Source organism: Saprolegnia parasitica (genome assembly GCF_000151545.1).
Source record: "Saprolegnia parasitica CBS 223.65 unplaced genomic scaffold supercont2.19, whole genome shotgun sequence".
Classification (NCBI taxonomy): domain Eukaryota; phylum Oomycota; class Saprolegniomycetes; order Saprolegniales; family Saprolegniaceae; genus Saprolegnia; species Saprolegnia parasitica.
This window is the reverse complement of record NW_012156413.1, coordinates 232970-258260: the sequence shown is the minus strand read 5'-3', so window position 1 is coordinate 258260 and position 25291 is coordinate 232970. Positions and strand designations below refer to the sequence as shown.

Sequence of the window (25291 nt, the reverse complement as noted above, 5' to 3'; positions counted from 1 at the left end):
GCTCACCCGAATCCGCACCATTTCAAAATGCTCATGGAGCAGACAACGCGAGCGCACCGTCGCCGTTGGAGCTGGCAATAATACTACATGGCAGTGCTCCGTGGGTGAAGACAGGACAGTTGGCGCGTACGTCAAGTTTGTGGTTGCAACAATCTAGCTAAGAGCTCAAAACTGCTTCGGTCGCTCGGCGAATCTCGCGTCTATTCACCGTGCGAAACACCACGTATCCTATTGCTTGCAGTGGTGCAGACACCAGTGGTGCAGTGGTGCGCGCAACTACAGTTGTAGCTCGATCGTCCCATCGTGCTGCACGTGCATTAGGTAATCGAAGGCCGTTGTTGCTGGCGTTGCTGGACAACCGCTCACGCGCCTCGGGAATAGCAAAGGCTTTGCGTCGTGAACGCAACCTCAGCTACCGACCCTACCCTTGAGACCACTGCGATGCACGTTGCTGTTGCATGCTTGGAAGACAGGGCAGTAGTAGCAACTCGTCTCGCGATCTCTGATTGGTCAAAAGTCATGGCATTTCTACTTGCACCAATTCCGAAAAGGCCAGCATGGGGATCGAGAGCGTGGCCTGGTCGCTGCCGCTGCGCGTCGCGATGGCCGTCGCCTTGGCCGCGATGCTGATCGTCAATGGCATCCACAGCGTCAGCGGTGACATGCGCATCGTGGCACTGGCCAATCCAAACCTCCTCACGCCGTCGGCCATGTTTTTCATGCTGCTCGGACCCATCTACGCGAGCCTTGTCGGCTTTGTCGGGCGCGAGTGCTACGCGCCCAACACGACGATCCCGGCCATGCACCGCGTGTACGTCTGCTTCATTCTCAGCTGCGTCTGCAACATCATGTACCTCTCGTGCTTTGTGGGCGGGTACACGCACGTGGCGTTCGCCGCGATCTTTCTCATGTGGCTCGCGCTCTTTGCCGCCTACTTGGTCGTCGAAGACAGCGTCGCGCCGATCGTGGTCACGTCGATGCTGCGCAGTAGCAACGCCAACCACGCCTTTGCAACCACGTCGGTCGCCGACGTCCTCTGGATCCGAACGCCGTTGACGCTCTACTGGGCGTGGACGTGCGCGGCCGCGACAGTCGCGCTCAACGTCTCGCTCGAAGCGCTCGGCGTGCACGCGATGAGCATCTACGTCTTCTGGTGCGGCATGTGGGTGCTGGCCAACACGCTCATTCTCCTTGGCACGGGCGACGTGCCGTTTGCGTTCGTGGCGTTCTACACGCTCGTGGCGATCGCGCGCAAGTCGGCCGCGCTCAGTGACCGCCTCGTGCCGCAAAACCCAAACTACCCCGAGCACTACGCGGTGCAGGTCATGGCGACCGTCGGCGCCTTCGTCTTTGGCAGCCTCTTTGCGTTTCTCGTGCTCCACAAATATTGGCGCGGCGACGCGCTCCCGCGGTATGCAGAGTATCCTGAGCCATGCGACAATCTCATGAGTTGCTGTAGGCTCTTGGCGGCGCCCTCGCGAGGCGCGTACGGCTCGCTCCCATAAGCAAACGCTCTGTCCGAAGAGCGCCATGCAGCGATGGATGCTCGACGAGCGTCTCGCAGCTCGTCGGAATTTCCTGCCGTCAAGGAATAGAGTCGTTTGCATCAATAAATAAAAGACGCATCCGCAACGACGACGGGATGCACAGGGTATAGGTCTCGGCACCTTGGTAAGCACGTGGCGATGGGGCGACGGTGGCGGCTGGTTGCTTTACTTGGTGCCACGGCGACGGCTTGCGAGCTGGGGTCACCGCGGTTCGTGTAGTCGGTTGCGTCTGCGCTCTTGTGGGCCTAGCGGACGGGCTGCATTGACCACACCAACACTCGAAGGAAATAAGGAATGAGATAATATATATAGTATGAATATGCACAATATCTCCTGCACCTACGACGACAACGACGACACTGGACCAACAAGGCGACACGGAACTACACGGCCGTGGTGGCGCGAAAGGCAATGTCGATGGCCATGCCGTACGGCGCCTCGGGCTTGGGCGCGAGGCTGTCGTTGACGGTCCCAAACACGTGGCTCGTCGGCGCGTGGACGTTCATGAGCTCGAGCTTCTCGTCGTCGTGCTCTTCTTGCAGGAGTCGGTCGGCTTCGTCCTCGTCGTCTTCGACCGCGACCGTTCGCGAGTGACGTGATGCTTCGCTCGTCGCATCTTCCTTCGCGGGGGCCGTCGGTCCTCGGTACAAGTTGGCAAGCATGCCAACGACTGCAATGACGAGCCCGACGTACTGGAGCGGCGCGAGAACGTGGCCAAACACCCAGATGCTCACAGCCATCGTGAGGATCTTCCGGGCCGTCCCGACCATACTCGTCATGAGCGCGCCAAAATGGGAGATCATGAGGAAGATAAACATTTGGCCAATCCCACCCGTGACGCCGAGCACGAGCAGGTCCGGGAGCAGCTTTGTGTGACGCGGGAGGTCGCGCCATGTCTCGGTCGTGGCCGAGACGCTGAAGAAGACAGCCGCGAGGAGCACGGAGAAGCAGTTGATCTTGTGCATCATCGTAAACGGACCCATCTGGTACTGCGTCATAAACTTTTCTTCGAGGGCGCCGGTCGCGCCGTCAAAGCCAAGCGAGATGAGCACGAGGAGCGCACCGAGCGCCGCGTCGGTCGCCGGCGATTCCGCATGGCGGCGCTGCATAAAGGCAAAGAAGACGACGGCGCCCAGCGTCACAAGCATGACGCTCGCGTACTTGCGCCGCGGGTACGACTTGCCGAGGAGGAGGCCGATGGCCATGATCGGGATCGGCTTGCACGTCTTCCCGAGCACGCGAAAGATGTACGACACGTACCGGAGCGCGAGCACCGAGAGGTACGAGGAGCAAAACGTCGTGAACGAGAGGAGGAGGAACACGTGCCATGGCGCCGTGTCGATGCGCTCGCGGCCGAGGACGCGGCCGGCGTACGAGATGCAGGCGTAGATGATGCACGAGACAAACATGAGCACAAACTCGTTCGGGCCCTTGCCGTCAATCGTAAGGCGCTCGAGCAGGTACGCGTAAAGGCCAAAGCAGACGACGAGCCCAAGCGAGTAGAACGCAAAGAGGACGCCTGAGGCCGGCGCCGGCGCCGCCGGAAGGCGGAAGCACTGGAAAAAGCACTCGTACTTGTAGATCGTGAAGCGGTGCGAGCGCAGCTCGACAGCTTCGTCGCTCGCCTTCGCCAGCGTTGGGTTGGGCGCGACCATGCTGGCAGAGAGCGATTGCAGATTGATGACGGCCAAGTGCAATGTCCCAAACCAACGTGATGGGATAAACAGGTTTGTCCCGCTTTTTTCTGGTGGTGGCTGCAAACCCCACACGCGTGAAAATCCAAGACGTGGTTTTTCACGTGTTTTACACCGCCAAGCGTCCAAAGTTTGGACGCGAGGTCGCACGATCTTGGTGATGCATGGCAGGCGTCTGCGGTACAATTATTGTAGCATGAATGGCTTGTGGACTGGCCGATAGCCACAGGTGTTGGCGCCTCAAGACAACGGTGCTTCAGGAGCTCGATGCACATTGTTGTGGCACTCGGGATGGCTTCAAGGTCCCATGGCGCCACGGCGAATGTCATTCCTATCGGCAAGCTAGACAGACTCGTGCATTCTAGTACCGGTAGCTCCCAGCCTTGTCCAGACATACGCAACAACTCAACAGTCAGTACACAGTGCAGCATTATCGAGCCTTATCCAATGGTGATACAACCGTGGCCCACGCAATGCGAAGACGGCGGCGGGCGTCGCTGCCACACTCTGCCGCAACCAAGCGACTTAGCCGAGAAGGGGCGGGTACTTGGAGCGGTCATCCTTGACAACGATGCCGTAGAAGATGCTAAAGGCGCCGACGACCCAGAGCGTCAGCGTCGTGTAAAAGCCAAAGCCGTTGCCAAGGCCGAGCGTGAAGAAGGCGAGGAAGATGACGTAGAGGCCACTGCCAATGTAGCCTTCGAGGAGCCCAAACCACGCGAGCGGCTTCTTGAGGCCAAGCCCCGCGACGGAGACGAGGACGAGCGAGAGGCCGAGGTAGTAGACACGCAGGGCCACGCGCGTCGTGAGGCTCTCGAAGGAGCCGCCGTAGCCGTCGCCGATGAAGCTCCAGATGGCCGCGATGGTCGCGAGGAGGCCGCACACAGCCAGCGCTACTTGGTGCACCTTGCGGAAGCTAATCGCCATGGTCAACAACTTCGTTTTTGGAAATGACTGCGATCTTGACACGACCCACAACGGTGCTGCACCCGATTGGCCAAAATGGGATTCTAATTCAGCCAATCCACAGCGTCAGTGCATCTCTTTTCGGGCAAGATTGAAGTTGAAGCTGCGACCAAGAGCGGCCAGCGAGCGCTTTCCCAAAACTTCAAAACGTGATGGAATGCTCGTTGTGGACGTGGGCCCTGTCATCGAGAATGCATTTGTATGCCACGCACTGTAGAGAAAACCATCACGCCGTTTGCACTTTTCTTCAATCGCGCACCAGGACCACGTGGCAGCACGTGCTCGTGATGCTGGACGGCTACGCTGCCAGTGCAGCTGGAGAAGGAGCTTGAGACGCGCTTGCCCAAGCACCACAGCATTTTGTTTCTCGCCACCAGACATGACGCGACTCCAATGGGTCGCACACGATCGAGACACTCGAGCTAACACCAATGGCTAATGGCGCGCCGCCAGTGCCAACGACCGACGACGACCTCGAGGACCTCTTGCGCGTGCCACTCACAGACTATGTGACGAAGCCACCGCCGGTGCTGTGGGCGCCCGAGGCGAGCGTTACTGACGCCCCGATCACTGACGACCAAACCATCGTGCGAAACCATGGTATAACACAAGAATACATAAGGGTCGATTCACATTACTGTATGACATTGTCTACAGAAGCGAGATAAAACTATCAAAACCAATATATCTATTCGGCCAAGACGGCCAGTGGGTCGAAAGACTCGTTGGTCTCAACGTTCCACGGTGCAACCATGTGGGGCATCTTTTCGATCTTGACGATACCAAACTAGATTGACATGAGCACACTTGACGGTGCTTCGCGAACATGAACCATTCTCAATCAAAGAAATGTACTACTCGTAGATAGACGTCGACATCAGCTGAGCTGACGACTAGGCGAGTGCCACCCACGGCGTGCTGCTTGGCGAGAGATATGAGTCATCCAAGCACGGGATGTGATGCAACGCGGCGTAGGCATCGAGCGCTGCAAAGTCGTTTGACGTCCAGTTCGCGGGGAGCAAGCTCAGCTCCATGTGCGATGTGGCGCTCAGTGCAGTCAAGAGGCGCTGGCACGCCGCGAGGTTCAGCGCATCGCCGCCGCTCAGCGTCATCGCCACCTGCTCCGTGTTGCGCATCTGGGCCAAAGCGGTGATGAGCAACGGCTCGCTCACGACCGTCACCTGAAGGTACACCTCGCACTTGCTTTTCTGGCGACTGAGACAGCGCGGCAGCGCACATAGAAGTTGTTGGAGTTGGTCGTCGGGCAACTGTGCGTTGGCGAGCTTGAGGCGGACCAGCGTTGTCGAGGCTGCCAGCGCCGCCGTAAGACCAGCAACGGCGTCGCTTGTCAGAGGCACGTTGCACAGCTTGAGGTACTCGAGCTCAGCTAGCAGCGGAAAGCTCGCGATCTGGACGTTGCTGAGTTTGAGCCGGCGCAGCGTTGCTGGCAGGGCATCCATGACCGGCGTCACCTCGTGACGCACCTTGCTGACCAGATTGAAGCTCTTGATAGCCGAGGACGACAGCTTGGCGGCGAGAGACGGTACGTAGTCCCAGTCAGCGTCGATGTGGATCGAGAGATGGCGCAGCTGCCGCGATAGCGATGGCGACGACGGATCCAGAAACGCGGCGAGAACGTTGTGTGAAAACACGAGCTTGATCGCCCGAAGCGTGCTTGATGCGACCAGCGCATGCGCCAAGGCCTTGGCAGCGCGCACGGGAAAGTCGATGTAAATCAGCGAGAAGCGTCGGGTCGATGGCCGAGTGAGCCATGCGACGAGATGCTCGCAGCGCTGCAGCGTGGTCTCTGTCTCGGAGAAGAGACGCAGATTAGACAGGCGTGGCCACAATGCAGCGGCGGCCATCATGACAGCGTCCATTTGCCCTTGATCGATCATCTCGTCGCCCCATTCAATACGGAGAAACGTGAGCTTTGTACACGCTGCGAGCTCCCGGCGCAGGACGCCGCTGTCCAGTGGCGCGCGATCGACGCCCAAGCTGAGGTCCGTAACGTTCGGTACCCAGTTGCCATACATGGATCGGAGTTCGAGCACGTCGTCAACGCCCGCGCACACGTTGGCGGTCGGCGGAAGCGGCGATCGTCGGCAAAAGTCGGCGACGCCAACCTCCTCGTAGATCCATAGCATGCGGAGCGCTGGCAGCGCCTTGATCACCATCTCTTGGTCCATGTTGACGAAGAAGCACACATCCGAGTCTGGCCACATGTGCTCGTCTTGGGTGAGGAGCGTCATGAGCGCGTCGAGGGCCTCGTCGCGGGCCTCGGCAGGCGCTGCATGGAGAAAGGCCAGCGCATCCGTGGGCGTGTCCAAGCAGTGAACCACCTGCTGGACGATCGGCGGAAGCAGCCATGATCGCACCGCCTGCACCCGCGCCCGCTTGGTCATCGCCATGGGAATAGAATTCTTGCCTCCCGTTTTCTCTGGATCGCACAAGGATGCGTGGGAAACGGATACGTGCGAAATGCCATGTGAGAATAACGTGGGAAATTAGAGCGATCCATGATGCTTTCTGCAATCGCTTGCTGTCGACGCCAACGACGAGATTAGGGTCGTCGGCTCAACAAGAGTCTATACATTTCGTTAGAGTACGCTGGGGCGAAAGCCGCGTTTCGATGTAGTGGTGACCACGGGCATAGTGCTCCACCACCCGGACTCGAGTGACCGCGGCGACGAGCAGAACGAGAGCGAGCGCGTTTGCCAGCACCGTTCGATCGAGGCCGTATCCGTGGATAGCGAGATGATGAACGCTCTTGGAGCATGTCGGCAAGGCGGGCGTCACGGCGTTTTACACACCCCTCGACGAGCTACTTGGCCACAACATGTCGATCATCATGCGCCAAGAGCTCGAGTCCGACGCCCAGATCGAACGCTACGTCCGCAAGGACGTTTTCTGGAGCGCCTACGTCTCGTAGAAGCTGGCCTCAAGCGCGGCGAGAATGGCCGAGTACCACTGCGTTACGTGTACCGATCGACGTTCATCGCGCTCACGACGTTGTCGAATGGCGTCCGCAGTCGCGGCACGTCCGACGCTGAAGAAGGTGCGGCGGGCGGCACGGCGGCCTTGCATAAGACAACGATCGTCGGTTGATGCGGGCGTGGCAGTCGCGGTCGATGTGGTCGCGGCCGGTCCAGGGTCCACTCGGGGACATGCACCCGTCGGTCGTCACGCCGTGTGAGCGTGAGCACGCCCGCCGAAGCCCGTCGGTTCACACGCAGCAGCGCCCTTGACGTTTCCTGCGCCTTGCTGCCATAGATCGTTCCTTCCAAGCGTCGTATGGTGTCATCGAGCGCCTCTACGGAGAAGCGAACGAGCGCGGGTAGACGTGATGAAGCAGCGCCGTTCCAAATGCTTCCAAATCCAATTTAGACGGATTCCGTACTCACTGTGGAATCGTACTTGATTGGATATCCGGATTTCTTGTATCAGCAAACGGCCGCGGACTTCAACTACACTACCCTCGACGCCGCCGTCGGTATTCACGGTACCCGGCGGCGCTGAGTCCGATCGATGGCTCCCGCCGCAAGCGCTTCATGCTTGATGTCCTGGTCCTCGCCCCGCCAAGCAGCTCGAGCAGAAGGAGCAGGAGTTCGCCGCCAAGAAGCAGCAGATCGCAGCCGACAATGCCCGCGGGTCGCGCATCGACAAGAGCTTCCTTTCGCACACGGACGCATCGTCCGAAGCCGAGTTCAAGCGCCAGACGATCGGGCTCGTGACCGCTGCAGAGTACCGAAAGCGCCGCGAAGACTGCCTCGCGCCGCCAGAACCTGCCCTTGAAGCCACCAAGACTGGTGATGCGTCGGTAGTCAAGCCAGCGCCAAAGAAGAAGAAAAAGAAGGCGACCATGTCCTTCTCACTCGACAGCGACGACGAGACGGACGCGCCTGCGAAGCGAAAGAAGCTCAAGTGTCACGACGTCTGCCTGGCAGCGTGTCAACAACGTACTGCCTGCCATGAAGCTCGCGCCCAAGGTCGCCTCGGATGCAAGAGGTACCTATGATCGAAACTTGTAGCCGTCGGTGACCAAGTCCACGGCGTAGACGCGCTCTTCAGAGTGATGCGCTCGTTCGTGTCTGGCGCGGTTTTTGCACCAAGTGCATCTCAGAGTGACGAGGCGCCAAAAGCAAACGAGGTTTCGCAGCTCGTAGCTCTCCTCCACTACGCAGAAGAAGCGCGAGCTCGACGCGGCTCGGCTTTCTCCTAGATGCATTTGCTCCTTATACGCCTTTCACAGCTCGAGCACACCACCGACCTGCACAACCAACAAGCTCCAGTCGACCGACCATCCACACGGCCGGCGTTGGCCACCGAGATGAGGCGGCTCGTTCTTCTCGACGAAATACCTCCTTTAGAGAGGCCACTGCCCGGCGCTGGAAGCCATCGGGTCGCGCATGCTTGCGAGGTTGACGACGGACCCCTCACGCTGTCGCTCGTTCGTGCGAAGAACCAGCATTTGCTTTTCACGCGCGTAGAAGCCGTCGCTCGTATTTGTGCGCGCGCGGCGATTGTTTGTCGACACGAAAACGAAGGTTGAGGGCCCAGTCGCTCGTCGTGGTTCGACGTCCGACTCGCTGAGATTCTCGTCCAGTAACTCGAACCAATGACGGCGTACGCCAACTTCAATGCATTTTTGGCTGCACGACGATGTTTTCTCTAGTACTGCGAGTGCGTGCCGACGTGGCACTCACTCAACGCAGTGCGTGGAGACGGCTTCATGCCCTGTACCATGTATTTGCGGACAAGAATCATACGTCTCGACACGGAGGAGATGGTTCCAAAGCCGCGATGCCTTTTCGCGGGCATTTTCGCTTCAGTTTGGACACCCAAGCACAGGAAATATACATCGCAACTTTGTTAAGACTCATTTCAACAACATCGCAACTTTGTTGAACTACTTGCATGGACAATTGACCGTGGCCACGTGCTCGAGCTACACTCTAGATGGGGACTTTTTCCGGCATCAATACTGGCGCCGTCGCCCATATCTAGCACGGACATAACGTCTCTCACATGGACAGATGTAGCAGCGGCGTTGAGTGTGCTACTGAGTATTGTCGTCGCCACCGCGTCGAACTGCTAACCCTACTCCCTACCTAACCCTATTGCCACGAACGCTCTGAAATGAACGCTGCCGCGTACACATAGGCATGCATACAACGCGTAGTAAGACTCTGTGATTTTGAATATCACATTCTCCGTACCTTCGTCGTTGCTAGCACCACCCACATCCATCAGTACCGGTAACAGCCCGCGCATAGGCAAGAAGCTCTAGGTGCGACAACATGAAGAAGCTCCAGCGCATCCATACCCTGGAGCCTCATCGTCCTCGATCTCTCCGTCGCTCTCTGGCTCATCACTCGCGCCAACCATCGCCAATGGATAGCGATCGCTACACAGTGGGCCAAACATAGACTGCTCGTCGAAAGCACGCCAATGTACTTTTGCGGTGCCCAAGCAGACAACGGGCCACGACAAACCGACTTGGAGACGTCATATGCATAATAACTGGTCTGTCCGCATTGACCGTCTCGGTCGAACTCGTTCCAATTTCCAACACGGGACTCGCCCACTAGCCTCGACCCCACATTCGATGTGAGTGCCCACCTCAATTCGAACGCTCGTCGCATAGACGCAGCTCAGAGAACCGAGAGACAGCCGTCTCGCCGACATAGGTGCTGCTAGACTAATGCAAAAAGGAATGTCGAATTGATTGGACGGTCAAACTAGGAATTCCATCACGGCAAATCGCTGACGCTTCTTGGGCTCGCCGTCTTCGTTGTCGCTCGTGAGATCGATTACCTCCTTGGGCGTATGATCGGTCGCGTTTGGTTCAATCGGTTTCGTGCGATGGGTCGTGGTGTCGTTGTCTTTGAGCTGGACCCGGCAGATGCTGCGGATCGTCGTGCTCCGGACGAACCGGAGCGTCGACAGCGCCTTCCATTTACTGTCTTCGAAGTAACAGCGACTGATCTTGCCATTCTTCTCTTCGCGGACGCGCACGGCCATGAGGTGCTGGCGGAAGCCCGGGTCTTCGAACGTCACGACATGGTACGCGCCGGGCGTCTCGCATGTCGTAATGATATCGTTTTGCTTGTCGTCGCGCGCCCGTTGCTTCAAGAGGCTCTTGCCGTAGATTTGGCGGTCGATATCAAAGCCATGTTTGCGCAAGAAGTCCAAAAGCGCAGAATACGACTTGTCCGGCACGCCCTTGCCGAGCTCGAGATTCTCATGCTCGACGAGAAAGTTGTCGATGAGTTTGGACGTGATCGTAGTGTTGTGCTGGCCCTTGAGGAATCGGAATGTCGCCATGAGAGCCTCCCGGACGCAAGTGCCAGTCGCGTTGGCGCCTTTTGTACCGGGGTTGATGTCAGGCACATCGCGCTTTCTTGCCCTGTTGCGACGAGATATAGCGGTACCTATAGCCGACGAGCCGGTCCCGGAAGCGGCAGGCGATGCGACGACAGCGAGCTCGGGAGCGGCAGGCTCGAGGACAGTACCTATAGCCGCGACTGCCGCAAGAGCCGACGAGCCGGCCCCGGAAGCGGCAAGCGATGCGGCGACAGCGAGCGCGGGAGCGGCAGGCTCGAGGACGGCCGCAGCTTCGACCGCCATGGCATCCGTCACAAGGCCGATCAACTCTGTCGCTGGGCCGTCTCTCTGCTGTCTCTGTTTCTTGGGCTTGCGACGTCCGCGGCGGCGGTTCTTCTTCTTCTTGCCGTCGGGCACTTGGACCTGGGCTTCCGCTTCCGCTCGGGCGTCGGCCATTGGGTATTGGGAATTGACGGTAGTATTAAAACAATTCGTATTAAATTAAATACCGCATAAATTGTAGGGAGAGTATTTTTCAATCCATACTCAATCGGCTCAAATATTATCAAGTCATACTCAGCTCAATGACCAATATTATCGATCCATACTCAACGCATCTGATTGGCCAAAATAGACAAAATAATCAGCTCTGATTGGACAATACTCAAATAATCCAAGGAGCCTAGCACAGTCGCTCCAACCCCAAATAGTGTTAAATAATACCAAAAAAACGCAAATAGAGTATGTCGGACCGCCGATCCAATGTGGGGCTCAATTTCAAAGTGCGACCGACCACCCCAGACAACTTCTAGTACGATGCAGCGCGCGAAGCCCGTCGTCCAGCCGCCGACTGTTGGTCAACAGATGCTACGGGGACAACTTGCGAGTGCCATCAAGGACTTCGCTCTAACGAACGGATTCAAGGTCAAGGCGGCCAAGCCCGGTACTTGCCGCCATGACACACACGACTTGAATGACCATCAAACGCTCTCCATAGGCACTGTTGTGAACGGAGAGCCGGTCAAGAACAGCGGTACGGCCGTGTTCTATGTGTGCGATGATCCCAACGATGCTCCCCGACCGCCGAGAACTACCTTTGGTTTTTGAGGCTGTGCATGCGCTCTGGCATCAACTTCGCCGACTTTGCTTTGTTTGCGGATCGCGGCAAGGTGACCAATGCGGTCGCAACGCTTGGCGCCTCCAGCTACGTCATCGCGCTCAAGCACTGTACGATCCACTTGCTGCGCAACTTGAAAACGCAGTTCAAGTGCGACGGGCCTGCGTTCCACGGCGCAGTGTACGACCTACAGCAGGCTCCAACAAGTGGTGCATACACAACGGCGCTCAAAGCATTTACCGACGAAGTGGCCAAGTACCTCGACGACCTCGGCCCTGAGAACTGGACGGTCCACGGCAACATGCAGTCGTACAAGCCCTCGGGGTCGCCAAACACCAAGGCTCGATCGCTGTTTGGGGTGCGATCCACGAACTTTGTCGAGTCTGACAACGCTAAAAGTACCCCCATCGCTTTGCTCACGATTGCTAATTTTTTTCTAGATATTCATAATAGCCTTCGCTTCAGCCTTCCATTTGCTGCGATGTACACCGCTATGATCGACGTCATGGAGACAGCCTCCTCTCGACGCCGAGAGGTCGCAAAATTGGCCGCGACGATAAAGCCAGATCTTACGCCCCACGCCGCTGCGCTGCTCAAGGCGCAGAAAGACATGGCGGAGGCGTACTCTGTGCGCGAATCCAACTCGTCGATATTCGTCGTCTACGTCCCCGCCACATTCGTCGAAGGTCGCGAGGTCAACATCCGTGCTCGTTCCTGCTCTTGCGGGTACCCCGAGCAAATGCACCTGCCTTGTCGCCACGTGATCCGCGCCCTCAAGCATGTCGGTGAGCTTCATCGCATCGATGAGTGCATTCACCCGATGTACAAGTTCGCGAACTACAAGCTCGCGGTCGACCGTGTCTCGTATCGCCTGCCAATCTTCGCCGAGCGATGCGTGGACCCCGACATCACGGTGCTACCGCCCCTCGTAACGAAGAGCAGCGGCAAACCTCGCACCAACCGCATCGCGAGCTCCGGCGAGTCCGGTACCAAGAACAAGACGTACCAGCACCGAGCTCCCTCGACGAAGAAAGCGTACAAGTGCAGTTCGTGCGGTGCGACGGACCACAACGCGAAGACCTGCGGCAAGAAAGGGCGGAAGCTTGTACCCGCTCGCTCGGCCGGAAGCTGTCTCTTCAAAGACATTCCGGCTGCCTGTGACCGTATTCTTATTACGGAGCTGCTCAACCCGGACGACGACAGCGACAGCGACAGCGACGACGTCGATGATTCCTGCGAAGTCGACGAATTCGGCTTTGCCGTGGGAGGCCGCGGGATTGCTGACGTCGAGCAATGAGTCCGCAATGTATGGCACAGCTAGATAATGCACAACGTTTTTATGTTTATGGTGTGTCATCGTAGTTGTCTGGGGTGGTCGGTCGCACTTTGAAATTGAGCCCCACATTGGATCGGCGGTCCGACATACTCTATTTGCGTTTTTTTGGTATTATTTAACACTATTTGGGGTTGGAGCGACTGTGCTAGGCTCCTTGGATTATTTGAGTATTGTCCAATCAGAGCTGATTATTTTGTCTATTTTGGCCAATCAGATGCGTTGAGTATGGATCGATAATATTGGTCATTGAGCTGAGTATGACTTGATAATATTTGAGCCGATTGAGTATGGATTGAAAAATACTCTTGTAGGGACCGTGTTCGGTGTAGAAAGTGGATCTCCACCCAGGATGTGCATCCGGTTGGCATCGACGAATCTGGGTGCTGACGCGTTGGCTGTCACGGAATGAGCTGGAGATGGATAGTGATCGGCGTGGTACGCTGATGCCAAGCTTGAGCTTGCGGGACGAAGGCGAGGCAGCGCAAATCTATAGGAAGCTGCTGCAACCCAAGGACGCGGGTCCGATACCTCTTTATGAATCGAGAGTCTTTTCCTTCGGCTTAGTCGATGGCTGTTGTCCTTGCGTCCCTTCCGCGTGGCATGTTGATGGTGCGGCCATAATTGTTTCAAAGTCGTTGGCACGCTTGGTCCTGGACCATGTGTTTCCTATCAGCTGGGCTGGACCAGGTCCAGCCCAGCTGATAGGAAACACATGGTCGATCGTCTGGCGCCATTGAGCGATTCGATGGCGGAGACAGAGATCGTCGTGATCGCAGCCCCGAGCGCGCCGGTCCAGAAGAAGACGCGCCGTCGCGAGCGTCGCAAACGCAAGACGCCGGCTGACTAGCCAGCCCAAGCAAAGAAGCACGGCAAGGTGAAGCCCGCCTTGGAGCACGGCGCCGACGTCGTCCAGCGCCAGCGGCCGAGCAGGCTGCCGTTGCCACATGCTGCCGGCCATCGGCGCAGACACGATCAACGACGAAGCGATCATCAACGGCGCAGCGGTGGTCAACGGTGCAGCGCCAACGATGCTACTCCCCGAGGTCCAACGTGGTGCTATCGAGCCGCCGTGTGTAGGCGTACCAGCGAAGAAGTCACATTACGGCGTCAAATCGCGCAACAACAGCGTCCTTGTCGCCGCCTCAGTCGCTTGCGTCTCTCGAGGACCTCAACAAACTGCGTAGCTTTGCTGCCGATCGCGAAGCCTGGAAGGCCATTACACAGCGAGTCGTCATGGGCCTCACCCGCGGCCCCAATCGCCCCCGGGCGACTACAGAAGAGCAAGACGCGCCCCCGCGCCGCCGCCTGCGCAGCCACACCCTGGCGAGCGAATGAAGAAGGAGATTGCTACGCATGCGAACTCTTTGTAACAACGGAGATAACGCGAAACACGTTCATATATATGTACTTTACATACCGCGGGAACGCGTCGCCGCGCCACCATTTGTGGAGCACGAGAAACGCAAAGAGGCTGCCAAAGACGAAGGCGCCGACGGTCGCCATGACCTGCACCGCGTAGAGCTCGGGATAGTTTGGATTTTGCGGCACGAGGCGGTCACTGAGCGCGGCCGACTTGCGCGCGATCGCCACCAGCGTGTAGAACGCCACGAACGCAAAGGGCACGTCGCCCGTGCCAAGGAGAATGAGCGTGTTGGCCAGCACCCACATGCCGCACCAGAAGACGTAGATGCTCATCGCGTGCACGCCGAGCGCTTCGAGCGAGACGTTGAGCGCGACTGTCGCGGCCGCGCACGTCCACGCCCAGTAGAGCGTCAACGGCGTTCGGATCCAGAGGACGTCGGCGACCGACGTGGTTGCAAAGGCATGGTTGGCGTTGCTACTCCCAGTCATTCTACACACCCTGTGTCTTACGCGCTGGTACGCCATTCCGCTTCTCACTTTCACATGGGCATGCTGTTTATTCACCAATATTCATTGGACCCACTGACCCTCAGCTTGCCCATCGACCCATGGGTCGTTGGGTCCGGGTCGGGTTAGGCTGGGCTGGCTTATTCAAGGAATGGGCTGGGTCCGGGTGGGCAAAATGGGGCAAAACGACCTCATGGGCTGGGCTGGGTGGGTCCAAAAAAATGAGAGACTCATGGGCTGGGCTGGGCTGGGCTGGGTGGGCTCAAAAATCTCGTGCAGATCTCTGGAACCAACCACTCACAATTTGCGCGGTTGCAGAACGGCGCTGCTGAGCCGCGGCCTGGGAAGCATGGAGCAATGCGAGCGCCGCAGCTAGCGAGCCGACGTGTGCAATGTGCATGTGACCGTTTGGTGTGCCACGTACTCTCCGGCACCCCATGCTGCTTGGCACCGGCGCCGATTGCAGTCGCTCAAGCCTCGAGTATGCCCGCCACCACGGTTTTTGTCACTCGCAATTTGCGCGGCTGCAGAACGGCGCTGCTGAGCCGCGGCCTGGGAAGCATGGAGCAATGCGAGCGCCGCAGCTAGCGGGCCGACGTGTGCAATGTGCATGTGACCGTTTGGTGTGCCACGTACTCTCCGGCACCCCATGCTGCTTGGCACCGGCGCCGATTGCAGTCGCTCAAGCCTCGAGTATGCCCGCCACCACGGTTTTTGTTGTCTGGTTCAGCAAATGGTTGCTTCTTCTCATCGCGTCCTCTCATAGAAGCGCCACAGCGACAAATTACCATACTGCAACGATGCAGCGGTGTCCGGTATCTTCAACGCCAAAGGCACGTCGGCACGCGGCTACGACATTCAAGCTGATTGCACTCGACGAGCCAACGTGAAAGCGCCGCCGCGCGCAACGTCGACGCCAGGACCACTATTCCTGAGCAAGTGCGCGTTCTAGGTGCGCTGTCGATCTCGACGACCTTGGTCTTGGCAAGAACGAGAGCGCAGCTGCTGCCGAGGTTTGAAGGCGCCAGTTGTTTCAAGATTAACAAGTGACCGGCCGTAGCTCTCGTGTCCCTCCCGGAACACCATCCCGCCGGCCAACGTTCCGACGAGCTGGCACGAGGTACGAATCATTCCTTGCGATAGACACGGATAAGAGTTCGTGTAGGGGATCTGTCGCAACTCATTGGCTGCAATTGCGCTCCATCCGTCAGTCGTCGGCACGTGACTATCGCACGTATATTGTCGCTCCCGTGTCGCGAGAGTGGACTGCATAAAATGATGCGTAGGACGGTCCTGGCCACGCTAAGCAAAGATTGTTGACGCGCGGCTCAACTGACTGGCACACTGCGCGTCGCTAGTGGGGCGTGAGCCCTTCTGGGTCGTTCTGCTCGGGGCCTCTATTCGTTGGGGTGCGGGCCATGAAGCACCAAACCAGCGACGCAAGTGTCGATCGACCAAGTTCTTACCGTGCTTGTAGATGCTCCATCAAGATCATCCAGCCCATCTGACGCTCGACGGCGACGTCCGCCTTGGTTTGCAGGCACTCATGCGGCGAGCGTAGGCACAGGTCTCATGCAGTGTTGTTTGTTGCAAGGCGTTCAACACGGGCGCACAGGAGATCTGGAAGGACGCGCGTTCGTCCCGTCAAACCAACGCCAACCTTTGCCTCATGTGCGCGCTTCATGCTCCTCACAGGAACGAGAATCTCATTGCTTTGTATAGACTGACAACATAAACGCAAGCTCGTCGTCGTCATTGACCTGCTCTCGTTCTAGGGTGTCCTCTGTCCTCGTGGCCAAAACACCTCGGCGCGACGCAGCAAACTGATCCAGGTGCGTCCATGTTGTCAACATGTAGCTAATACCGCGTGTAGATACCGTCCTCGAAAGCGGTCAAAGCATCAGCAGGTAGTGAGCAATCGCACCCTGAAGAACGACGAGATCGTCTTGCTTGTTGCCGCGACCGTCCACGACGGCCAAACGCGTGGCTGTTCATCGTCCCGCTCGCGATCGAGCGGCTCTTCCTCTCACCACTCTACTTGATTAGCTACGGGATGAGGCGATCCTCGTCAAGCCGCTGGCCAAGCCCATCACGTTTGATCGCGTCAAGGCCAAGGGCAAGTGCCAGGCGACCATATTCCTCCAGGGCGGCGTGTCCCACCTTGTGCTCCAGCGCAACTGGCTTGGGCCTCGTCCATCCAACGCATACGTCTTAGACACGGACTTGGGTGGCTTGTGGCACGCGTCGGTCGTTTTTAGCAACCCGCGTCCGAGGGAGAGACGAGCGGCAATCCTTGCAGATGCACGCATATGTGGATGGATGCTGTCCTGTTTCGGTGCATGCATCTGTAAATCAAGGCGGCGATAACAGCAGCACCAGCATCCCTCCGGAGGCTTGTCATAGGTTCCTATAACGAGGTCTTGAGCCTCGAGAGAGACCTTATGGGCCGCCATTAGGCGCCCTCTACCAGTACCTCAGAATATACGCCCCAGTGCACAAGCATGGTAGTCTGTTAGATTAACAGCCGTACTTGCTCTATGGACAATGACTCGGAATACCTTGCGACCGCTCAAGTGCCCGCTCAAGTGCCCGATAGAGCTCCAGCTCCGGCGCTCAACGGGCTGTCCCACGCGTCTCCTTGTCCTCGCCCTCGCTGGCGCCGCCGCGCTCGCCGCGCCGTGGCACTTCACGTCGAGCGAGGCCGACTGCAGCTACCACTGCAGCCCGTACACGCTGTCGCCGACCACCGACTGCGCCACCCGCAGCAGTACGGGTCGATTTCTCGAAGAAGGCAGTGGAGGCTCTGGTGGAGGCTGGTGACCGGCAACTCGACCAAGCATCGACGAGCACGCTCGGCCGCCGACAACATCGCTCAGTCGTCACCAACCGCGCCAAATCGCAAACAACCGCTCTCGGCCGCCGCCGACCACGACTCTCGGATGCGTTGTCCGTCGATCAATGCATGTCGGGCGGACCTCTATGCGGCACCACGCGATCGGGTGACGACAGAGATGGCGACAAAGCCGCAACGTGTAACTGCGCCGCGCTTGCCTCAATGGCGACCGCCGATTGCGGTTGGACATGCCGTCGGCGGGCGAACTCCGACAATTGCGGTCTCGTGTCGACAACCGCAGCGCGCCACCGTCCACCGCCTGCTTGACAGCGACAATATCGGGACGTCGGCAACTGCGCCGTACGTCAGCAACTGCGCCGAACGTCATAAACTGCCGTCGCACGTCGCCAAGCGTGCAGCCACCTGTCTCTCGATGACTGCAACTGCCGTCGGATGCATGCAACCGCAGCCGAACGTTGTCCACTCACTTTGCGGCGTCGGTAACTGCCGTCGGACGTCGCCAAGCGTGCAGCCAACTGCCTCTCGACGTCTGCAACTGCAGTGGACCGTCGACAAACAGCAGTCAACTGCCCGTCAACGTTTGCAACCGTCGCCGGACGTTGGTCGCCGCCTTTGTGCCAGCGACGACTGCCGTCGTACGTCGCCCAGCGTGCCGCCAACGGCAGCTGGATGTCTGCAACTGCAGTTGACCGTCGACAACTGCACCTCGGCTGCCTGCAACTGCCTCTCGCACGTCGACAACTGCCTCTCGGTCGTCGGCGACTGTCTCTCGGTCGTCGTCAACCGTCGTTTGCCTCTTGGTCGTCGGCAACTGAGACCTGCCGTCGGCAGCTGAGCTTGACGTCGATGATTGCGTCCCTTCCACCATGCACACCCCGATGGACCCGTTCCTACGATGGCTTTGCAGAGCCAGAGGAAGACACGGAACTGCTCCACATCGGTGGGTCACGGATGCTCTGCCCAAGCGCATGCCGCACAAGACGCTATAGTTCCTCTGCAACCAGTACTGCGACAACACGCAATGGCTGCTGCCTGCGATCGCACCGGTGCCAGGGGAAGAGCGACAACGTGACGCACGACGACAACGTGACGCACGACCAGCACGCAATGACACATACGCGATACACTGCAGCACAACTCGGTGCCAGTCGTCGCCATGTCAAAGATATGTTGAGACGCTTCTTGAAGTCAACGTGTCGATGCTGCGACGGCGTTGAAGCCGACGACGACCACCGACAGCGGCAACTCCAAGGTCACTACGTCGGTGCACCAGCTGCGCATGGTCTCATCGACAACCGACTGCGACGCGACCTGACGGTGGCATGCTAGTCGTCGGTTGCGCCGCCGTTGACACGACGGTGCCACGACCAACAACGACGGTATCCGAGACGATCGACGCGTGACACCAACACGACGATGCAACAGTCCCCGTGGACGACGGTCTCTATTGAGATAGCAAACGTCAGCAACGACGATGATCGACGTCGACAAATCGATGCAACGGTCACCTACGGCACCGCTCATGGTCCAGATGGTCGCTGGCAAATGCCAACTTGTTAATACGATGGCGCTCACGGTCGAGATTGCCACTGGTCGACGCCGACAGGCGGTGCAGCCACCGCCGAGAACGGCGCTCTCCGTCGGTACGATTGCCGCTCGCGATGACGCTCGCCATTGACGCGTCTGGGCATTGGTTGATCACGACTGCTCCCGCCGTTGACATGTCGGTGCAGCGGTTGATTACGACGCTGTCAACTGCCACGACGAGCACTGCTCGCTACGTCGTCGCGCGTCACCATGCCAGCGCAACGACAGACCAAATGGACTTTGCCTCCGGCGTACCAACGTCCGGCACCGATTACCAAGGCGAGCATTGGCGGCTGCAATCCTCGGTGACCGCTTGCCGGAGCCAGGGGAAGAGCGACGGCAGCAAGCATGCAAGGAACGTCGATTGATGACTCCGACAACCTTGACGACGACAATGCTCGACCGTAAGAGGCGCTGCCTAGTGTGACCAAGGTCGTTCCCGAACAAGTCACAGCGACTGTGCTCGACAAGGACAAGGTAGTCGACGTCGCCCAGAGTTTCCACACAGCGCGACCGCCGTCGACGACGCAGACGCCACGGAGCCTCGATGTGGACGTAACGCCGGTGCTCGACAAGGTCGTGCCAGTCGACGACACAGCAGTAGTGTCCAGCATGACCAAGAGAGTCGAAGCCGCCTACGCACCTTGACGGTGGGCTGGACGTCGTTGCTCAAGTGACACTTGACGGCGCTGCAACGGCAGTGTGCCGCAATTGCTCGACTGTCAACTATTGATGCTCTCGGTGGCGAAGACACCTGCCGACGTTACGACGTCACGGTGCCTACTAGGCCGACACACCGGTGTCCATGACGGACGCGACGGCCGACGATGTGTCGCGCCTCAACGATGCCCGGGAAAGGACGCCCGGTTGTGAGACGTACGTGAAGTCGACACCGACGCCGATGTCGCGACGACGCCGTGATGCTCAAAATCATCGATTACGGTGACACCAGACGTCGACACCAACGTGTCCAGTGCTACAACGACGGACGACGGCTGTCGCCGTCGATGCCTGAAGATGGCCGTGTCCAACGTCGACGCGCCTGCCACACTCGCAACGACTACAGACCGCGACTGCTCGTTGCCCGTGACGTCGACGCTCCTGCCCAGTCGCCGCGTTGTCGAAGTCGATGGCCGATGATGGTCGTGTCCTACGTGGACGCGACGACGCAAACGCTCCCATGCCGGTCGACGATGTGCTTGCACACGCTTGCAACAACACCGCTCGCGACAGCTCTTTTGAAGTCGACGCGCCCGCGCAACCCACGGGTGCAGCCAGCACCGGATGCCAAGACGACGCCGCACACGATGCTTGTGTTTCTACCACTGATCTTCAAGCGACTGCTGCAGCCCGTGTCGCACTCCCACGACGGTGATACCGGCCTCGACTGCTTCCACGACGGTGACACCGGTCTCGACTGCTTCCACGACGATGACACCGGTCTCGACTGCTCCCACGACGGTGACACCGGTCTCGACTGCTTCCACGACGATGACACCGGTCTCGACTGCTTCCACGAAGGTGACACTGGTCTCGACTGCTTCCACGACGATGACACCGGTCTCGACTGCTCCCACGATGGTGACTGCATGGCAAGCTACGACGTCGTTTCTAACGAGCTACAACATGCCGACGATGTCTCTGCGCGAGGGCATACAAGAGATCGAAGCCGACTGCTACGGCATCGATGCGACGCCAACTGCCGCGACAACGATGCGACGCCGTGACGCCGTTGCGACGTCAACTGCCGCGATGCCGATGCGACGTCGGCAGCCACGGCTCGGGCACCGCGGTCACGACGTCGATACCGACAGTCATGACACCTTCACTCACGACGCACACCACGACGTCGTCAAGGACGGCAAACTTTACGATGGCGTCGTCGATGTTGCCGCCCTGCGAACGACCGTGACGGTCGATGTCACGAAGGCTATCAACGACACGCCTTGGTACCGTGACGCGTGTCGTGAGAACGACGTCACCCGCAAGGACCCGTCGAACCGACAATGACAAAACAACCAAGTCCTTACGGAACGGTTGCGCCTGATACTCAGCACCTGGGCCTACGCCTATGTCTACGGAACGATGACTATGAGGTAGCGCAATGCGCCTCCGTGCATCCACGAAGCTTCCAACTCCCATCGGGATTGGTCGCTATCGATTACATATCTACATATTCACTCGATGCCTCTAGGCTTGCGCCTATGCAACTCTACTTTAATTGACGAAGCCTCCAAACCCATTTGGGACGGTCGCTATCACTTCCTAGACTGTATATCTACTTGACGCCTCTGGGATTGGACCCATGCGCTCTATGAACTCAATACATTACAGTACCTTCCATGAACATGCATGTGTCTTGAACCATCGCATCCCATGTTGAGGAGGGGAAGAACCAGCAAGCGCACTCGGTGCAGCTCGAGCTGAAGCACCAGCAAGCGCACTTGATGCAGCTCAAGCTGATGGCCCCAACACACGATACTCGACACCATACCCATGCCATGCAATCACATCCTTGGTGTCCGCTATATGACATCGATAACTGACCTTCTTGACGCTCATCCTCACGACGCTCATGCCGCCGAGCTCCAAACGAGCCCTGCTGCAAGACAACCCGAAGCGGTCGTCAACCCAAGCGTACCAGCACCGACTCACAAGACGTCCAGCGCCAATGAACGCGAAGCCATGCGCCGACCTACGGCTCGGACGAACGACTCAACGATCCCGACCCGAGATCAAGATCAAGTCGCATCGATCCAACAACTGACGTCCAAGGTCGCGCCTGCCATGCAAGGTCGCGCGTGGAGCGAGCCCACCAAGATTGACGGTCGCGCACACCGCACCGGACCTCGGCTCAACCTCCGACGGCTTTGGTGACCCGCACCTCCAAGTGCTCGTGCGCCGCAGCGGACACGTCCAGTGTCGTCGATCGACCCATCAGCTCCGCGGCCGACCACGTCCACGACAAGCGGACAAAGCCCGAACGCTTCGCTCGCACAACTCGCGCACTCCGCCAAGATGTCGCACCGCGATCGACCGACGCGATCTTCCAAGACCACACTCGGAACCAGGGGAAGTAACAGCAGGACCAGCATCCCTCCGGAAGCTTGTCATAGGTTTCTATAGCGAGGTCTTGAACCCTCGATAGAGAGACCTTATGGGCCGCCATGCCCTCTACTACATGTAATCTCACCTCAGAATATACGCCCCAGTGCACAAGCATGGTAGTCTGTTAGGCGATTGCAAACGAGCTTTGAGTTTAGTCGTGGTCGTAGAGCCGGCGACGCTGTTGGCGCAGCTCGGACGTGGCTTCGCGCACGAGGTGAAGCATGGCCGGAATACAGATGCGGCCGCGAGGTCGGTACACACCGGCCGTACATGCTTCAAACAAGGCCCATCGGTACGCCCGCTGCCAGCGTAGCCGCACTTGGACTTGAATTGCTGATCGGCGCCGGTGCCGCATGGCTGCGAGGTCGGTGCGCGACGAGTCGAGCACTTCCTTGCAGATAAGAACGCCTGCAAGGACGACGGTCGCGAGACCGCTGCCGAGGATCACCATCGCAATAAGCTCCGAGTTGCCGTCCTCGGTTGATAAAGTGTGCACGATACCGAGGAAGAGCGTCAGACACAACTGGAACTGCATGATGCTCGACACGAGCGTATCTGTCCACTGCTTGTACGGCTTGAGAAAGAGCAGCAGCGCCATCGTCAAAAAGCTAGGTCGCATCCAGCAAAAGCACATCATATCGGTAGAGCGTACCAGATGAGCATGCCAACCACCGCCTGCGCGAGCATCGAGTCGAGGAAGACAACGCCGGCACTCATGAGCAGTCGCCGCACCAAGTCGACGACTTCACAGTACCAGTAGCGCACGTCGTCTACACGCATTCATTCGCAATTTCCAAGTCAGAGAGCGTCGGTACAGTTGTTGTAGATGAAGCCAATGCGACTGAGCACGAGTGGGTCCTACTTCAATCAACAGCCATGAGTCTATTTAGAGTACCCCTTGCAGCATTGTGACGACCTGGAGGTTGCGCTGCTGCATGTACAAGCCCAAGTAGTAGTCTTGCACGTCGAGGAACTTTGACATGGGCGTATACTTGCGCTCGTTGCGACCGAGGACAAGGTGGGCGCGCATCTCGCGGAGCCACTTGGCGCGAAGTGCTGCAAAGGGCGGCTGCCGAAGGACCCGTACACGGTCGTCGACGCGGCGTATGCGGGCGCGGTAGATGAGGAGCCAGAACAAGACTGGGACGCCAACCACCCAGAGCGCAACGCCGACACCAGCCACACCCGCGTAGAGAAACCACCCGGACGAGAAGCACGTCAGCGTTCGATCGACGACGAGGACGTACCCGGTTGCCGTCCGCTCGCAATGGAAAATTGAAAGCACTTTTTGAGCGACCATTGGATAGGTGCAGAGGAGGAGCCAAATGCCGAGCCGGAAGCACTTGGCCTTGTACAGCTGAAGGTTCAAGCGGAGCTTGACACGCGCTTGCCACACGCGCAAATTGCTACGGAGCAGACGCTCCTTCATCTGCGCCGTTTGAAGGCGGTGTGCGAGCGGGCACACTTGGTGGTGCGACATGTACACCGGAAGGCCCGTGGCGTGGGCTTGCGACGTTGCGATCGTGCGCTTGATTGCAACGTGGCACTGCTTTTGCGCGACGAGGCTACCGCGGCGAGCAATGAGCTGGCCGTCGCCAAATTGCTGCTGGAGTGTAGCATAGGCATCGCGCGAGAGCGACTCGAGGACGGGAAAGCCGCAGTGCAGACAGCTGCGAGGAACGCGGTCGAGCTTGGCCTTGTACAGATACCCGCCGCGCCAATAAAAAACTCGGAGGATGCAGAAGAATGCCGCCATTGAGGCCAGCGTGAGTCTACGCATGAGTCGGTGAATTCGTGTCTGCATCGAAGACGCACAAAAAGATGCCAAAGTAGTTGGTCGACAAGAGGCAATTGATACGAATCATCGAGAGCCAGTCCTAGACACACCGTCAATGTCGATATTGACGCGTGGACGTACGAGGTTAAACTGCGACGACGCCTGCATCGCGTCTTTGACCGATGTCGGCCACACGGTTTTGTAGTTGGTGTAAAAATTGCCGAAAATCTGGAGAAAGCCGAGCAGCAGTTTGATCTTCTCGGGGTGTAGAACGAGTACGGGCGACTCGTACTTGACGCCAAACACGTGGTGCTGGTTCTGAGTGTGCTGGTAGTGTCGAAACAACAGCGTCGAGTGTAGAAACCCCCAACACCCACGCTCGTCGCGGTAGTCGGTCGCCACTCGACGCTTCCTCGGGCGTCCACTGCTTGGTGCGACGTGGTCTTTCTTGAAGGCGCGGTCCGCCTGGGCGTTATGAAGCAGGTATGCCTCCGAGTCGTCCTATCGAATCCATTCATCGTATTGACAGCACCAACGCAAACGGTCGTCCGACCGTCAAGAAGCTCGAGATGGCGACGCCACTCCAAATACAAAGAATGAGAAAAGCTCCTGGAATGACGACCCAATTGACGTGGGCCAGCGATGACTCGGTCGACGTGCAAGCTAGTCGTACGTGTTGAGAAGTATGCATTCGGCGAAAGCGATGGAATGGTACCGACACAAGCCCCAGACGCAGTGCGGGCATAGTGCGCAGCGCATACCGAGCACCCGACACCATCGTAGCCTTCCGCGCATGTCGCGTTGCCCGCACACGCGCCGGGTACCTACGCAGAGTATTTCGAGTCAGAATAAAAAATAGCGATGGTGTCAACACTGCACGGCGTCGACGACAGGTTGGCGATGCAGGCAAAGACGCGACTCGCGGGCCAGTGCTTTTTGTACTCGAGAAGCGGCGTGTTTGACATGCACGTATACAAACTCAGCTCCAACGGCACCGACGCGTTGACGTAGCCAAGGCATGGATCGGCGCTGGACCAGAGGCTGGGATCACACGCGGTCGATGCCTAGAACGGATCATGCCAATTTGGTGCGTAAGAAAACGTCTACCG

At 58.4% G+C, this 25291-nt stretch overlaps 8 protein-coding genes across 8 annotated transcripts; 2 read left to right on the top strand and 6 right to left on the bottom strand.

Annotated features, from left to right (window-relative positions):
- Positions 1 to 536: 536 nt before the first annotated feature.
- On the top strand, positions 537 to 1652 carry SPRG_05425 (hypothetical protein). The gene is made up of 2 exons (XM_012344670.1): positions 537 to 1411; positions 1460 to 1652. Exons 1-2 carry the CDS (start codon positions 558 to 560, stop codon positions 1503 to 1505), a joined length of 900 nt encoding a protein of 299 aa, XP_012200060.1. The 5' UTR covers positions 537 to 557; the 3' UTR covers positions 1506 to 1652.
- Positions 1653 to 1830: 178 nt separating this feature from the next.
- Positions 1831 to 3227, bottom strand: SPRG_05424 (hypothetical protein). Its single transcript, XM_012344669.1, has one exon. The coding sequence runs from the start codon at positions 3200 to 3202 to the stop codon at positions 1931 to 1933; it is 1272 nt and encodes a 423-aa protein (XP_012200059.1). The 5' UTR covers positions 3203 to 3227; the 3' UTR covers positions 1831 to 1930.
- Positions 3228 to 3652: 425 nt separating this feature from the next.
- Positions 3653 to 4190, bottom strand: SPRG_05423 (hypothetical protein). The gene has a single exon (XM_012344668.1). It carries the CDS (start codon positions 4166 to 4168, stop codon positions 3767 to 3769), a length of 402 nt encoding a protein of 133 aa, XP_012200058.1. The 5' UTR covers positions 4169 to 4190; the 3' UTR covers positions 3653 to 3766.
- Positions 4191 to 5060: 870 nt separating this feature from the next.
- On the bottom strand, positions 5061 to 6648 carry SPRG_05422 (hypothetical protein). The gene has a single exon (XM_012344667.1). It carries the CDS (start codon positions 6616 to 6618, stop codon positions 5101 to 5103), a length of 1518 nt encoding a protein of 505 aa, XP_012200057.1. The 5' UTR covers positions 6619 to 6648; the 3' UTR covers positions 5061 to 5100.
- A 398-nt stretch (positions 6649 to 7046) lies between these two features.
- Positions 7047 to 8767, top strand: SPRG_05421 (hypothetical protein; the record flags this gene model as incomplete). The annotated part of the gene is made up of 5 exons (XM_012344666.1): positions 7047 to 7112; positions 7163 to 7306; positions 7360 to 7431; positions 7791 to 8215; positions 8266 to 8767. The coding sequence occupies 5 exons, from the start codon at positions 7047 to 7049 to the stop codon at positions 8333 to 8335; spliced, it is 777 nt and encodes a 258-aa protein (XP_012200056.1). The 3' UTR covers positions 8336 to 8767.
- Positions 8768 to 9912: 1145 nt separating this feature from the next.
- On the bottom strand, positions 9913 to 10992 carry SPRG_05420 (hypothetical protein; the record flags this gene model as incomplete). The annotated part of the gene is made up of 1 exon (XM_012344665.1): positions 9913 to 10992. A coding segment is annotated over one exon (1049 nt), but the record flags the coding sequence as incomplete, so codon positions are not given.
- Positions 10993 to 14100: 3108 nt separating this feature from the next.
- SPRG_05419 (hypothetical protein) lies at positions 14101 to 14902 on the bottom strand. Its single transcript, XM_012344664.1, has 2 exons — positions 14405 to 14902; positions 14101 to 14347 (listed from the first exon to the last, which is right to left on the bottom strand). Exons 1-2 carry the CDS (start codon positions 14872 to 14874, stop codon positions 14335 to 14337), a joined length of 483 nt encoding a protein of 160 aa, XP_012200054.1. The 5' UTR covers positions 14875 to 14902; the 3' UTR covers positions 14101 to 14334.
- A 7654-nt stretch (positions 14903 to 22556) lies between these two features.
- On the bottom strand, positions 22557 to 24350 carry SPRG_05418 (hypothetical protein; the record flags this gene model as incomplete). Its single annotated transcript, XM_012344663.1, has 6 exons — positions 22557 to 23013; positions 23058 to 23175; positions 23221 to 23263; positions 23322 to 24177; positions 24221 to 24282; positions 24324 to 24350. 6 exons carry the CDS (start codon positions 24348 to 24350, stop codon positions 22557 to 22559), a joined length of 1563 nt encoding a protein of 520 aa, XP_012200053.1.
- Positions 24351 to 25291: the final 941 nt, after the last annotated feature.

What these genes read in the sequence shown, in the direction of transcription:
- SPRG_05423 (XM_012344668.1), bottom strand. Translation starts at nt 4,168, where the DNA reads ATGGCGATTAGCTTCCGCAAGGTGCACCAAGTAGCGCTGGCTGTGTGC.
- SPRG_05425 (XM_012344670.1), top strand. Translation starts at nt 558, where the DNA reads ATGGGGATCGAGAGCGTGGCCTGGTCGCTGCCGCTGCGCGTCGCGATG. An exon ending in CGCGGCGACGCGCTCCCGCG is followed by an intron (nt 1,412 to 1,459) that starts GTATGCAGAGTA and finishes GAGTTGCTGTAG; the next exon opens with GCTCTTGGCGGCGCCCTCGC.
- SPRG_05424 (XM_012344669.1), bottom strand. Translation starts at nt 3,202, where the DNA reads ATGGTCGCGCCCAACCCAACGCTGGCGAAGGCGAGCGACGAAGCTGTC.
- SPRG_05422 (XM_012344667.1), bottom strand. Translation starts at nt 6,618, where the DNA reads ATGGCGATGACCAAGCGGGCGCGGGTGCAGGCGGTGCGATCATGGCTG.
- SPRG_05419 (XM_012344664.1), bottom strand. Translation starts at nt 14,874, where the DNA reads ATGGCGTACCAGCGCGTAAGACACAGGGTGTGTAGAATGACTGGGAGT.